General features: G+C 42.2%; 1 protein-coding gene across 1 annotated transcript in view; it reads right to left on the reverse strand.

Moving 5' to 3' along the window:
- The window catches only part of lim2.1 (lens intrinsic membrane protein 2.1), a gene marked incomplete at both ends in the record, with an annotated part of 3852 nt that extends 1190 nt beyond the window's left edge, over positions 1-2662 (reverse strand). The window contains 3 exons of the mRNA XM_080014166.1: positions 616-750; positions 1782-1931; positions 2488-2662. Of these exons, the coding sequence (XP_079870292.1) occupies positions 616-750; positions 1782-1931; positions 2488-2662 (460 nt within the window). The remainder of the gene's footprint in view (positions 1-615; positions 751-1781; positions 1932-2487) is intronic.
- Positions 2663-13040: the final 10378 nt, after the last annotated feature.

Here is a 13040-nt window from a genome sequence, read left to right on the forward strand (position 1 = left end):
ATCCTGGTACTTTTCACATACTATTTTGACGCATACTATGGTTTCGAACTTTCTAAGCACTCATTTGCCCGAGAAAATAATATGCTAATGTGACATTCTTCGTAGACTGATGATTCAGTGCAACGTGTCCTTTGGGGAAGCCTTTGACGTCTATACGTGTTGTACACATTTTACAGGTGCTTCTCAATATTAAGTACGGAAGCTGACGATGGGAGCGAAGCGTTCCCTTAAGTGAAGTCGCTCATTGTCATTTCCGACTTTTCTTCAACTGATTTTGGCGACATCGTTATGAGGATGACATGCAGGGTGAAGGCCACGCTGCTGAATTAACAAATAAATGAATGCAATGTTGGATGAATATGTAACAATGACCAAAATATGTTCGAATCGGTAACCGTATTCTGCTGACTTATATTCAGTTATCCGGTTTTGTATTTTTGGTTACTTGACGTGGTTCCTTGTAATCCATGACAACACGACCCTGGCACCAAATACCCAGTATATTTGAGACAACTAGTATATTTTATACGAGCGTATATGTAACTCAAGATGCATGGTTATCGGTGCTTAATCGGGTTTATTTGCAGATAACCCTGAAATGTGTTCCTTGTTTACCTGAAAAGAAGGTGAGCACCACCGACACCCAGCCGATGATGTAGGACCAGGAGAACCTCCAGTTTCCGTAGCGTTTCCCGTAGTAGTTGATCGTCACACCCGTGTAAACGGCCATCGCGAGCAACACTAAGAAGCCTGGGGAGGTATTCAATCACACGTCACGCTTGTCTCTATCATCGACAAGCAGCTGCATTCCACGTGCGGCAAGTTATTTCGCACCTATGTGTATATATTATACAAATGACTGATCAAACCGCTGCTCGACATGTGGCCTGCACCATCAACTGGTGTCGCCAATCACTATTTTGTCCAATTTATGGCCAAAAGACAGACTGAATCCTACTTTCATAGCTGATGAGTAAGTCAATTCAAGTACTATGAAGCATCTTTTCAGAGGGATTCACAGCCAGAATTCCTTCCAGTCAATGCAAATTGCAAATGCAAATTAAAGTGGTTGGTTTTTTGAAGTTCTAACAATTGCATATCCACAAGGTTTGCGGGAACACAAACTCATTCTGTTTGTGTTCACACTTCTACGCCGTGTTTGAGAAGAGGGTAGCCCCGTCCTGCCTGCTAACGCGAACACTAGCTTGTGGCGCCATCTTTTGACGCTACACAGAAAATACAACGGAAGACTCGAAGAGACGTCGCAAGTGTATATTATTGACATAACTTGCATCAGTGTTTCTCAACCCCTGTGCCCCGGTCCAGTAGCGTGAGAGCTCGCCGGGCGTACAGGAAACGTTCATGGAAATTGGCACTTGTGTCGCAAGATCAAAATTGCATGGCGGTACAAATTCATCAGCTTCAGCCAGAAAACCGACGGGTTCCACGCTGAAAGTGAGAACGTATTCGCGCTGACGAAAGGCTTGTTTGAGGTTCGGTTCTTGACGAGTCACGCAGTAAGTAGTAGTACGTAGTACGTTTTTTTTCCAATTTCTGATTCTTAGTTAATTCGATACAGTTGGTTTAACTGGCTCTTTCGTGACTCCAGAATCATTTAAAAGATTTGTTCGCTGTGAACCACTCGTTTGAGAGTCTCGCCTCACTGCGAGTAGACCATAATAATAAGCCGAGTTCTCCACGTTTGTGATGTGTTTAGTGGTTAAGTGCCGTTGGAATCGCTTCATTTCAAAGTAAAATAAAGTGATTCTGTTCCAACTCACATGAGATGAAGAACAATATGCCCGCGGCGAAGGTTTTGTCAAATCTGTCGAAGGAGGAGTAGTGGATGAAGGCCATGATGCCGATGATGATGCCGATGAAGCAGGCCAGCAGCGAGAGGATCATGAGGGCGCGGGTGGCGTCTAAGTGCGCTGTGGGTCAAAGGTCAGAGGGTCATGGAGGAGTCAGCGGACGCGTGACCCGCAACGTGCCCGAGCGAATGAGTGGTTCTGCTGAAGAGTGGATCGGGACTTGGAGAAGGGTGTCTTTCCATTGATTCATGATTCTCTCGTCAGTGATTAATTCGATGATTTTGGAACAATCTGTCCCTACATTTATATATATATATAAATACATACATATTCATTTAAAGCAGTCTTTTTTTTAAGCACAGATTCTTAAAATGTCTTCAATTTCGTTTTTTTTCCTATTCATATATTTCATTTTTACAAATATCAGTCCATTAAAAAATCTTTAATTTGAATCCATGGAGGTTTTAATTGTCTTATTTATTTATTTATTTATTGTGTCAAAATGAGTTAAGTTCCTCTGCATCAAGTGTCCACTCTTCTGATAAACAACCCTGAGACAGAAATCGTCAAGTTTGTCTTTGGGAAATGATCTTTGAAATGTAAAAGTACGGCGTCGGCGGGAACAACAACCGAAACAAACAAAAGAATGAATAATGCCAGTGTTTCGTGTCGTTACCGATGCTGTCATTGTGCGTGAAGCACTTCCCCGGCATGCAGTAGCGCCACAGGCCCTGGTGCATGTAGTTGTTGGACTGCCGATACTGCATCCAGTAGTCGGTTGCCGTGGAAACGATCAGGAGGATGTTCCCCACGCCCGCACAGAACAGCCCTCCGCCCATGAAGCTGTACATCCTGCACCTGCACACAGAGGGAAAGCACCCAAATACAAACACGGAGGGAGCGCGAGGGTCACTTAGCATCAGGGGTCGGCCGCCTCTTCAGGGACAGAGGGTCTAAGTGTCAGTAATTGCGTTATAATGAACATATTATTTGCACTGGATCGGGTGTGAGTGCGCGGTCCACTTTGTTCTGCCGCAGATCAGTCGGCGAGAGCGGGAGGATTTTACCTAGTCTCTCTCTCTCTCTCTCTCTCGCTCTTGCTCTCTTTTTTTTTTTTTTATAGACCCATCACAGCTTTGATACTGTACTACATCTATTGCTCATTGTTCCACCTGGATGCAATACCCTTCGGCCATTGTGTTTTTTTTTTTTTTGTTTTTTTCAGGGGTGTGTTTTGCCGAGGGACTGGGAGGCACAGTCTAACGGAGTGTACGTAACTCTGGAACCGGGTTTTAATTTGAGAGCTCAATGTGTTGCTTTTTATTAAAATATTCTTTTCTCGCCTAGGCCTAAGTCCCACACACATGCACACACGCACACACACACACGCACACACACACACACACACACACACACACACACACATACAGTTATTTGAATCTCTCATTTTGCTGTTGTGGCTACTTGGGTGTCGTGTTCGCGTGGGGCCCCCTGACACATTGTTTCCAAACAATGGCTTTCCTCGTATTACAGCAATGCAATTTTCCCTCTGATATACTGTACACGTACGTAGCCCTGCAACTCAGATTGACCGAGAACACGCATGCGTTTTCTGGCTTTTAAATGCTTCATGAAAAGTCAAAGTCTCCCTCTCTCTACCTGTCTGCCTATCTATCTATCTATCTATCAATCGATCTATCTATCTATCTATCTATCTATCTATCTATCTATCTATCTATCTATCTATCTATCTATCTATCTATCTATCTATAGTCGTGACATTTCACTGCATATATGTACGACCGTATGTGTATGTATGTGACCATCTCTGGTCACATGTATGTGATAATCTCTTGAACTTAAACTTCATGGTCGACATTCCATTCGGTGCCATTTGGGAGGCAGAAAAATGTACTCACTCGTTGTTATACACTGACAAAAAGTTCATACGATCCTATCTGTAAATTGAGTAAAAATGTATACATTCATTTAAATATCCCCCAGAAATATTGAAAAAGAAGGATGTTTCCTTCTGCCTCGCCCCCACATTAAATTTGCAGTAATTAGTTAACAATATGGCGAAAGAAATAAATTTGCTCCGTCTTCAGCTCTGCAGTGAGCGACAAGTGTATGAGCATTTCTATCTGACAGGCCACACGAGGTCTTCTCTGAACCCCCATCCCCAAATATCATCCATTTCACAGACAGATTGGATGACATTTGAAAATAAGGTCTGGAAGAGACTCAAAGAGGTCTCGTGGGGTCCCGCGAATACAAAGAATAACACAAGATGGCGTTTCTACCACACGCGCAGCTTCTCCTGCCATTGGCCTATATATGTTAGTAAACCCGAATCGCGCTGTGGCTGCGGAAAAAAGTTGGTGGTTCCAGAACAACGCCTTGCAGCCAACCGACCTACACCGTTATATCATATTGTCGGACAAAAAAAAAATTCGATGTTACCTTTTCCTCTGCGAACCCCTTGTTTTTCGAATCGAAGACGTCGATGAAGACAGGAGCGGCTGACAAAACAGAACAAGATGCTATAGTGCCAAGACAGGCAGATTCCCAGCTCTAGGGTTTGAGCCGGGGGAGGCTGCGGCAAACAGAAAGGTCGAGACAAAAGGCCGGAGCCGGCGGCCGGCCAATCGGCGTGGAGCAGTTTTGTCATTTGGGGAATCTGCTGAAAAAACAGAAACAGTCAAAGCTTGGCAAATTGAAGTGATAGTGATGACTGCACACTTTCAATTGACAGTGGAGGGACGGGCTTAGAGCAGAGCAAAGCATCTGTTATTTCAGACTTCAGCCCTTTCATTCCTTTTTCAAAACTTCCCTAAACTATATGTATGTATATATATATATATATATATATATAAGTTTGTGTGTGTATATATATATATATATATATATATATATATACACACAAACTTACAGTATATATAGGTCTGTATATATAAAGTTTATTTATATAGGTCTATTTAAACATATATAAGTATATATTTGTGTATATATCATTACATTACATCATTTAACAGAGGCTTTTTGCAAGATTATTAAGTATACCTACAGCTTTTCCGGAATAGCTTTTAACCCGGAACTAAATTGATTCGGGACAGTGATGTCTAACACCTTTAAATACATTATATATGTATATATATATATTAATTGTGTACATATTCACCAGGCAACATCAGCCTTAACCGGCCAAGTGAAAAAAAAAGTCAGCAAATCTTAAGATTCATCATATGGCTGAACAAAACAAAATTGGTAAAATGTGTATTTTATTTTACCGAAATCACCAAACCTTCCATCACTCTTGACGGGTGACTTTGAAGGTGACTTACAATAGGTACATCTAGTCAGTAATGTGTGTGTGTGTGTGTGTGTGTGTGTGTGTGTGTGTGTGTGTGTGTGTGTGTGTGTGTGTGTGTGTGTGTGTGTGTGTGTGTGTGTGTGTGTGTGTACATACATATATATGTATATATATATATAAAATGCTGGGTATTCACAGAAGAATTCTGCCACCTCACTACTCAGGGTGTTTAGCTCATTGAGGAAAAAATCCACAGCGGCCAGCTTGGATTCGGCCCTGAATGTGAAATGTGTCCATCTGCTGGAGGAGGCAAGGCTGTCTGCTGGCATACCCTTTCATTTCATTTATCTTTTTGACTTGTCTGTAAAGGTCTGCTTCGACCTCTTCTTGATCCTGAAATCCTTGACGCCGTTGTGATGTGATCGAGCTGGGAAACGTAAGCAGCTCAGCCTCGATGTCCTCTGCTTGCTTAGCGACAAAGTGCATGAGGTTCACGGCAGGCTAGTTGGCCTTTGTGTCAGCCAGCCTGAGTAGTATATTTATATAGGTCTATATATACAAGTAAATGGGATATACCTGTATATACAGTATATATATACACCGATCAGCCACAACATTAAAACCACTGACAGGTAAAGTGAATAACGTTGCTCATCTCATTCTAATAGCACCTGTCAATTGGTGGGATATATTAGGTAATGTAAGGAGTGTGTTGGAAGCAGGAAAAATGGGCAAGCGTAAGGATCTGAGCCACTTTGACAAGGGCCAAATTGTGACGGCTAGAAGACCGGGACAGAGCCTTTCCAAAACGGCAGGTCTTGTGTGGTGTTACCGGTATGCAGTGGTTAGTACCTCCCAAAAGTGGTCCAAGGAAGGACAACCGGTGAACCGGCGACCGGGTCATGGGCGCCCAAGGACTCATTGATGCGCGTGGAGAGCAAAGTCTAGCCCGTCTGGTCGGATCCCACAGAAGAGCTACTGCAGCACAAATTACTGAAAAGGTTAATGCTGCTATGATAGAAAGGTGTCAGAACACACACTTCGGCACTAAACTGTATTCAAGTAAAATTTTCGAGCGCTTACCTTTAGAATACAGTTTCTGAGACTTTTGACTTTATATTCCACACATTTCAGAAAAAATATCTATATATTTTTTACTCTACTACATTTCTCACATGGTGGCATTACTCTAATTATAAATATAAATTGTGATTCTTACTTATATTTGTTTATATTGGTGAATCGGAATTGGAACTGTTTTTAGGCAGAGCGCTATGCAATATGGATAACTTAAACCTCCTGTTTGGAATAGGCGGTCAATAAAGATTTTTTTTTTTACAAGCATCTATCCATAATCAATCAACAGGGATTTCACGTTTGTTTTTAAAACATTTCAGTTTCTACCGACACTTAAATTTACTCGCTAAATTTACATCAGTCAGTTAAATGCAAAACTGTGCCATGCAACTGTACATTTGACCATGTTTAAACATTGTTGATTGTTTCTGTATTTTTCATACATTTCTGAACATATAACACATTTTTCGGTCCAACGGACGCTCGAAACCTGCGCTTCCTTCCTCTGAAACCTTTAAAACCCTTCATTTCCACCTGATTTTTCAAAATGTCAGGAGATATTTTTCGGCTCTTGTGTATATTGGACAATTTTAATTTTGTTACTTCCCTTTGTATTCTATTTCATTTTCCGACTGTTAAGCTTTCATTCATCCTAATCGTCTGGAGAAAAACACACGATCCTCACCACGACAAATTCCTCTATGTGAATAAACTCTGGTTCTCAAACTGCATTTCATCGGTGAACCGAATTTGACAATCTTTTCACACCCCACCTGTTTTTGTTGTTGTTGTTGTTGTTGTTGTTGTTGTTGTTGTTGTTGTTGTTTGGTTTTTTCAACTGCTGAATATTGAGGGGAAACTTGTGTCCTGATCGTTCACATCTGGGGGTGAGCGGTGCCTCCGGGCTGTGGCTTTCCATGGCGAGCCGCCTGCGGCTGGATCTCCTGCTCGCCTGCAACCTCCCCTCGCTTTGACACACACAAACCCCCGAAGATGAAAGGAGAAGAGTAGCTCCATTACCTTCATTACAGCAAGTTGCTCAGGCCAATTGACAACAACAAAATGCCCCGACAAAAAGGATTTTTTTCTTCCTGAGATTTGAGTGCTGTACTTACATCTAACTTCATTTTTATAGACCACAGCCTATTTTCTTCCATTTTGAGCCATGCAGCCAGGAGGGCATTTGATATCCTCCACCCTGCACCATCAAAGTGGACAATATGCCTCTGTGATGGAAGAGCAAATCCATGTTTCCTTGAATCCCGCCAGCTTTTGACAGATTAATTTTGTTATGGAAAGTCCACGTTTATGTTCAGCCATGGGTGGATAAGGGGCTCATGAGGCGCCAGCTTGGATGACAGCACGATGAGGAGAATAATAACAGCAGGACCAGGGTGATTACAAATGATAATAATCATAATAATGGTAATAATACTCTCTGGCTTTGTGCTACACTCGCTGAATCCACACGTCCGCCAACGTATACTTGAAATTTCCAGCGCCTCGGGTCAATAGGATTCTCATCAGCGCAAACACTGGAATGGAAGGCCAGCGAAAGGGCACCTCGCGGAATTTTATTCACGGCATTAAAAGCCAAAAATAAAAGCGGGCAAGCCTTGTCATTAAGAAATTGCATATGGATAATGTACAAACAGAGGCGGGATGATGGAGGAAATGAGTCAAAGCTGAAAAAGAGCGGCGGCGCTCTCCCCGCCGCACACACGGCAAAGGTCCAAAATGACATTTAATGGCCTCTGAAAGTTATGGACATTAGTGTGGAAAATGCTTCTAAACCTCCGCGACCCAGCCACGCTGTGCCTAAATGCCTAAATCAACTCCTTCGAATTGAATTTTGAAGCCTTCAAATGGCTAATTTGTGCGGCAAGTGCTTTCAGCGTTTTTCGCTGCAAATAAAGCGGAAGCCCTAATCATAAGAGCATGCAAGCGCCGCCGCCTCTCGACGCCCGCCCCCCCGAGGCAGCTGTGTGGACGGGGAGAGAAACCCTTCCACTTAACCACTTAAATGAATATATCAAGAAACTAATTTGTCATTTTAATTGCGTGATTTAGGAAGACGCTACTTCACTTGCCCCTCTTCCATCTCGGTTGATTTCCAGTGTGAGCGCACATTAGATTGATCTATGAAAGACTGCAGAAATCACAACACTTAAGTCTTTTCATTTTCCCTTCCTAATTAAATAATTGAAATTCCTGTCAGTCACTGCACTTAAGGCGCACACAAACATCACATGGAGGCTCGGCGGGTGAATGGATTGTGAAAGGCTCGGTTCCTTTTTCCTCTTTTTCTTTTTTCTTTTTATTCAGCCTTGTTTCTGGCCTTTTGCTTGCACCTTTTTCTATCTTTCTTTCTTTCTTTCTTTCTTTCTTTTCTTTCTTTCCTTCTTTCTTTCTTTCTTTCCTTCTTTCTTTCTTTCTTTCTTTCTTTCTTTCTTTCTTTCGTTCTCTCTCTCTGTTTTACCAAGCTAGGAACTCACTCCCGTCTTTTAAGGCCAGAAATAGATCAGTACATCCATTTTGGTGAGATTTGTGCGTCCCATTAAGTGATTGCTTGGAGAAATGACAGGGGACATTTCTGCTGATACGTTCCCTGGAACAGTGCTGCCAGACATTACGGACACATTATTGAGTCCCATTTTCTCCCGGCTACAAGGATATCCATTAGAGTGGCACACAGCCCTAAATTTTTTCCATTTTCTCCGTCACCAAACTTGACTTTATACATTTTTTTTCTGCCTCTGTTTTGTAATTTGCGGCCGCAAATTACATCAGGGAAAAGCCATCTCGTACCTTGGGCCTCCTCTTCCCAGGGCTATTTGCCGAGACTTGTATCTGAAGTGTCGAAATGGCCACATTGTTAGGGCTAACAATAATTGACAGCAAGGTGGTTTACAAATACAGTTGGAAACTTTCTGCATGTTCTGTTTCCCTCGAGATTCTTCCTTCGGGTCCCTGCAGATCCCCGCGGACTGAAATAGGAAATAGGAAATAGGGGGGCTATCATATCGCAAAACAGTGTCCTTTGCCTCCGACGTATTACATTTCTCGTCGTCGCTATTTATCTTTTAACGCTCTGTGGAAAGGCACGTCCAAAGCTTTCCTCAAAGGATGGATTCCTCTGGTTTTGGAGACGCAAATAGAGTAAGCAACCTTTCAAAGGCGACGCCGAAATATGTCCAACCCGGTTGAAACTATTTGTTGAGATGTCGTTTAAACCGCTTTGTAACAAGGATCTTGTGGTTTTAATCTCATCCAATTGATCCACATACTGAGCAGATATAAGTGAAAAACCGACCAACTTTAACCCGAAATATTCAGTTGGTCTTGGTGAACTGACACGTCAAAAGTCTTGTTCTGAAATGAACGAGATGAGATTTACAGTAAGATGCTTTATGATGTCATCATATTATTTACTATAAATGTACAGATTCGGATTGAGAATGTCCAGTTGGCCCGTGTCTTTAGAAATAACCAAACTATCGATTTACATGTATATTTATATAGCGTCTTACCTGGTATTTGACATGTGATCATTATAAATACTGTGATATTTATTTACTTATTTTGTCCAGCTGTTTTAGGCAACTGTATAATAAAACAATTATCTGACTTGTCTTGTCATTTGTTGTACTAATTTTCTAATAAATACATTTTTCAATTGCAAACATTATCAAAACTACAAACTCAGCATTTTGGAACAATTATTTATAGTTGCCCTTTTTATACATCCAGGTCAAAATTTTAAATTAAAATCAATTTTTGAGGTCTCATTGGACCGGATCTGTTTCATATGTAATGCCATAAATGTTAGATTCATAAAATGACATGTTTACATGTCCAGGTTAGTCTGAAGGTCAGTTACAAAATTCAAAAACAACATAGTAGCATATATGTAACTACACAACTTGACTCCACAATATTTGATGTTTATACGTTGAGTAAATTGTGAGTCAAAATGATCAAGAAAACTGTAATACTTTCCTTAAATTAATACGCTGGACCCTGTGTATTGCTGCCTGCAGCTTTATTTATAATAATAATAATAATAATAATAATAATAATAATAATAATAATAATGATAATAATAGTAATAATAATAATATTTCTCAGACTCTAAAAAATGCACCAGAAATGTACCAATCCTCACCATGACAAAATCATTGTACATGTAGTTGCACCTGGAATAAACTCATTCTGACTCTGATTCTGATCAATGGGTTGGAGAATCTCTTTTACATTTTAGGTTCTGTGTCTTGGCACTTGGCAAAAAAACCCCAGAAAAAAACCCAAAAAAAACAAACATATCCTTTCAAAATCTTACTTCTTGTCTAAAATCCCGACTGAAATGGCTAAATTAATAGGGCTGAATGGATCTGAATAGGGTTTTGCAAAAACACCCCAAAAATAAAATGTGGCTGACTGGCTGCACTCCCCACCTTGTCCTGCCTTTCAGATGCTAATTCAGAGCCACAAGCGAACGCTGTCAGGAGGGCCGACGTGCACTTTAGCTTGTTACCCGATCGATAGCCGGGCTGTCCAAAATAAGATATCACGTGCGGCTCTGGTTATTTTTGAGCTTTGAATTTTGCGCTTCATCAAGTTTTAAGCTGCAAGTATGGCAGCAACGCAGTCAGTGTGTGTAGATTCCACTTTAAAGCGATTTGTAGGCCTACTGGTTTATTTTCTATGATCCTGACATATTTTTTATTGTGCAAGTACATTTTTCAGGTTTGAATTGCTTAAAATTAAAAAAAGAGAACTGGGTTTATTTTCCATTATCCTGCTATATCTTATTGTGTACAGATAACTGTGGGGTTTATTGTACAGTATATTGCCATTTATCCCAAGACTCTCTTTCCTTTTTCTTTGTTTTTATATATATTTATTCTATTGTTTATTATTATTACTATTGGTTTTGATGTGAGCTGCTGTGACACTGCAATTTCCCTCTGGGGATGAATGAAGTATCTATCTATCCATCTATCTATCTATCTATCTATCTATCTATCTATCTATCTATCTATCTATCTATCCATCCATCCATCCATCCATCCATCCATCCATCCATCCATCCATCCATCCATCCATCCATCCATCCATCCATCCATCCATCCATCCATCCATCCATCCATCCATCCATCCATCCATCCATCCATCCATCCCTGTCTGTCTGTCTGTCTGTCTGTCTGTCTGTCTGTCTGTCTGTCTGTCTGTCTGTCTGTCTGTCTGTCTGTCTGTCTGTCTGTCTGTCTGTCTGTCTGTCTGTCTGTCTGTCTGTCTGTCTGTCTGTCTGTCTGTCTATCTATCTATCTATCTATCTATCTATCTATCTATCTATCTATCTATCTATCTATCTATCTATCTATCTATCTATCTATCTATCTATCTATCTATCTATCTGTCTGTCTGTCTGTCTGTCTGTCTGTCTGTCTGTCTGTCTGTCTGTCTGTCTGTCTGTCTGTCTGTCTGTCTGTCTGTCTGTCTGTCTGTCTGTCTGTCTGTCTGTCTGTCTGTCTGTCTGTCTGTCTGTCTATCTATCTAATTCTATTTGAAGATGCAGAAGTGCTATTGCTGTATTGTGGAATTAACCAGCCAAACTCTTAACACCTAAACTTTGCAGGTGAGCGGTGTTTCCATCGCCCCCTTAACGCTGTCAGGCAAACGACCATGGTCTCAATGTCATTTTGGCACGAGCATCATTAACCTCTCTTTCCATCTTCCCTGTTAAGTCGCACCTGAAAATAAGCCGTCACTCCAGAACGCGTCGTATTGACATATTTTCTTAAAATTGCCGCCACTTGACGCGGTCCTCATTATGCCGCTCGCTTCGTCACCCGGTAAGTGACGACTCAAGGGTTGTGTGCGATGATAAGCACAATGCCTTGTAAAAATGTATTTAAACCGTATTTCAGCGACGGGCAGGTCAAGCCCTTTTCAAATTGTTCCGGAGAGCACAATCACATGGGCGTCAGGAGGCGGCTCAAAGGCCACCCGCCGGCCCCCCGCCGTGCTGACATTCTCATCCTGCCTTGCCCATTAATTCTGTCATTGTTGCTGCCCCGGCCTCCTGGCGTCCTATCAAAGACTCAATAACCACTGCTTAACCAGAGTCCATTGGCAATTCCCCCGTTCCCCCCCTCACCGCACCACACACACACACACACACGCACACACACACACGCACACACACACACACACACACACACGCACACACACACACACACACACACACACACACACACACACACACACACACTACACTTTCTGTCTTTTTACCGCTTTTCCCCTCTTTCCCCTTTCCGTCTTTTCCCTTCATTTATTTTCCTCTACTCTTCCTCATTTCTCTCTCTGTCTTTCTCTCCTTCCACCCCTCCCTTACTTATTCTCTCCCTCTCTCCCTCCCTCTCCCTTTCTCTCTGTTTTAGCTCTAAGCCGCCGGACAGTGTGAGTGTGCAGTACGACGGCCCTGGCCGCCGTCGCCTTTCTTTTTCGACAAGGCCGCGATTGAAAAGGGCCATTATTACCCTGTAATTGAGGAAGTCAAACCCAATTACGCAGATCTGTGCGGTGGGCTCGCAGTCACTCTGCATAGCCGGCTTGATCCCGGGGGCCCAAAGTCTGGCCGCGCGGACCCCCAGCCGTACGAGGTGGTGGTGTTTGTGGGCGTTGGGGCGGGGGCAGCATGTCGCTAATTGAGTCCTCCGTGTTCATTTACTTCTCCCAAGTGAGCAAGAAGAAAAGCCGGAAATCCAAGTCTCATCTGCTGAGGCTGCGGGAGGAAGTTAAAAAGCTCCTTCCCAGCGGCAGTCGAGCGTGGAACG

Source organism: Zeus faber (assembly GCF_960531495.2).
Source record: "Zeus faber genome assembly, chromosome: 14".
NCBI classification, from domain to species: Eukaryota; Metazoa; Chordata; class Actinopteri; order Zeiformes; family Zeidae; genus Zeus; species Zeus faber.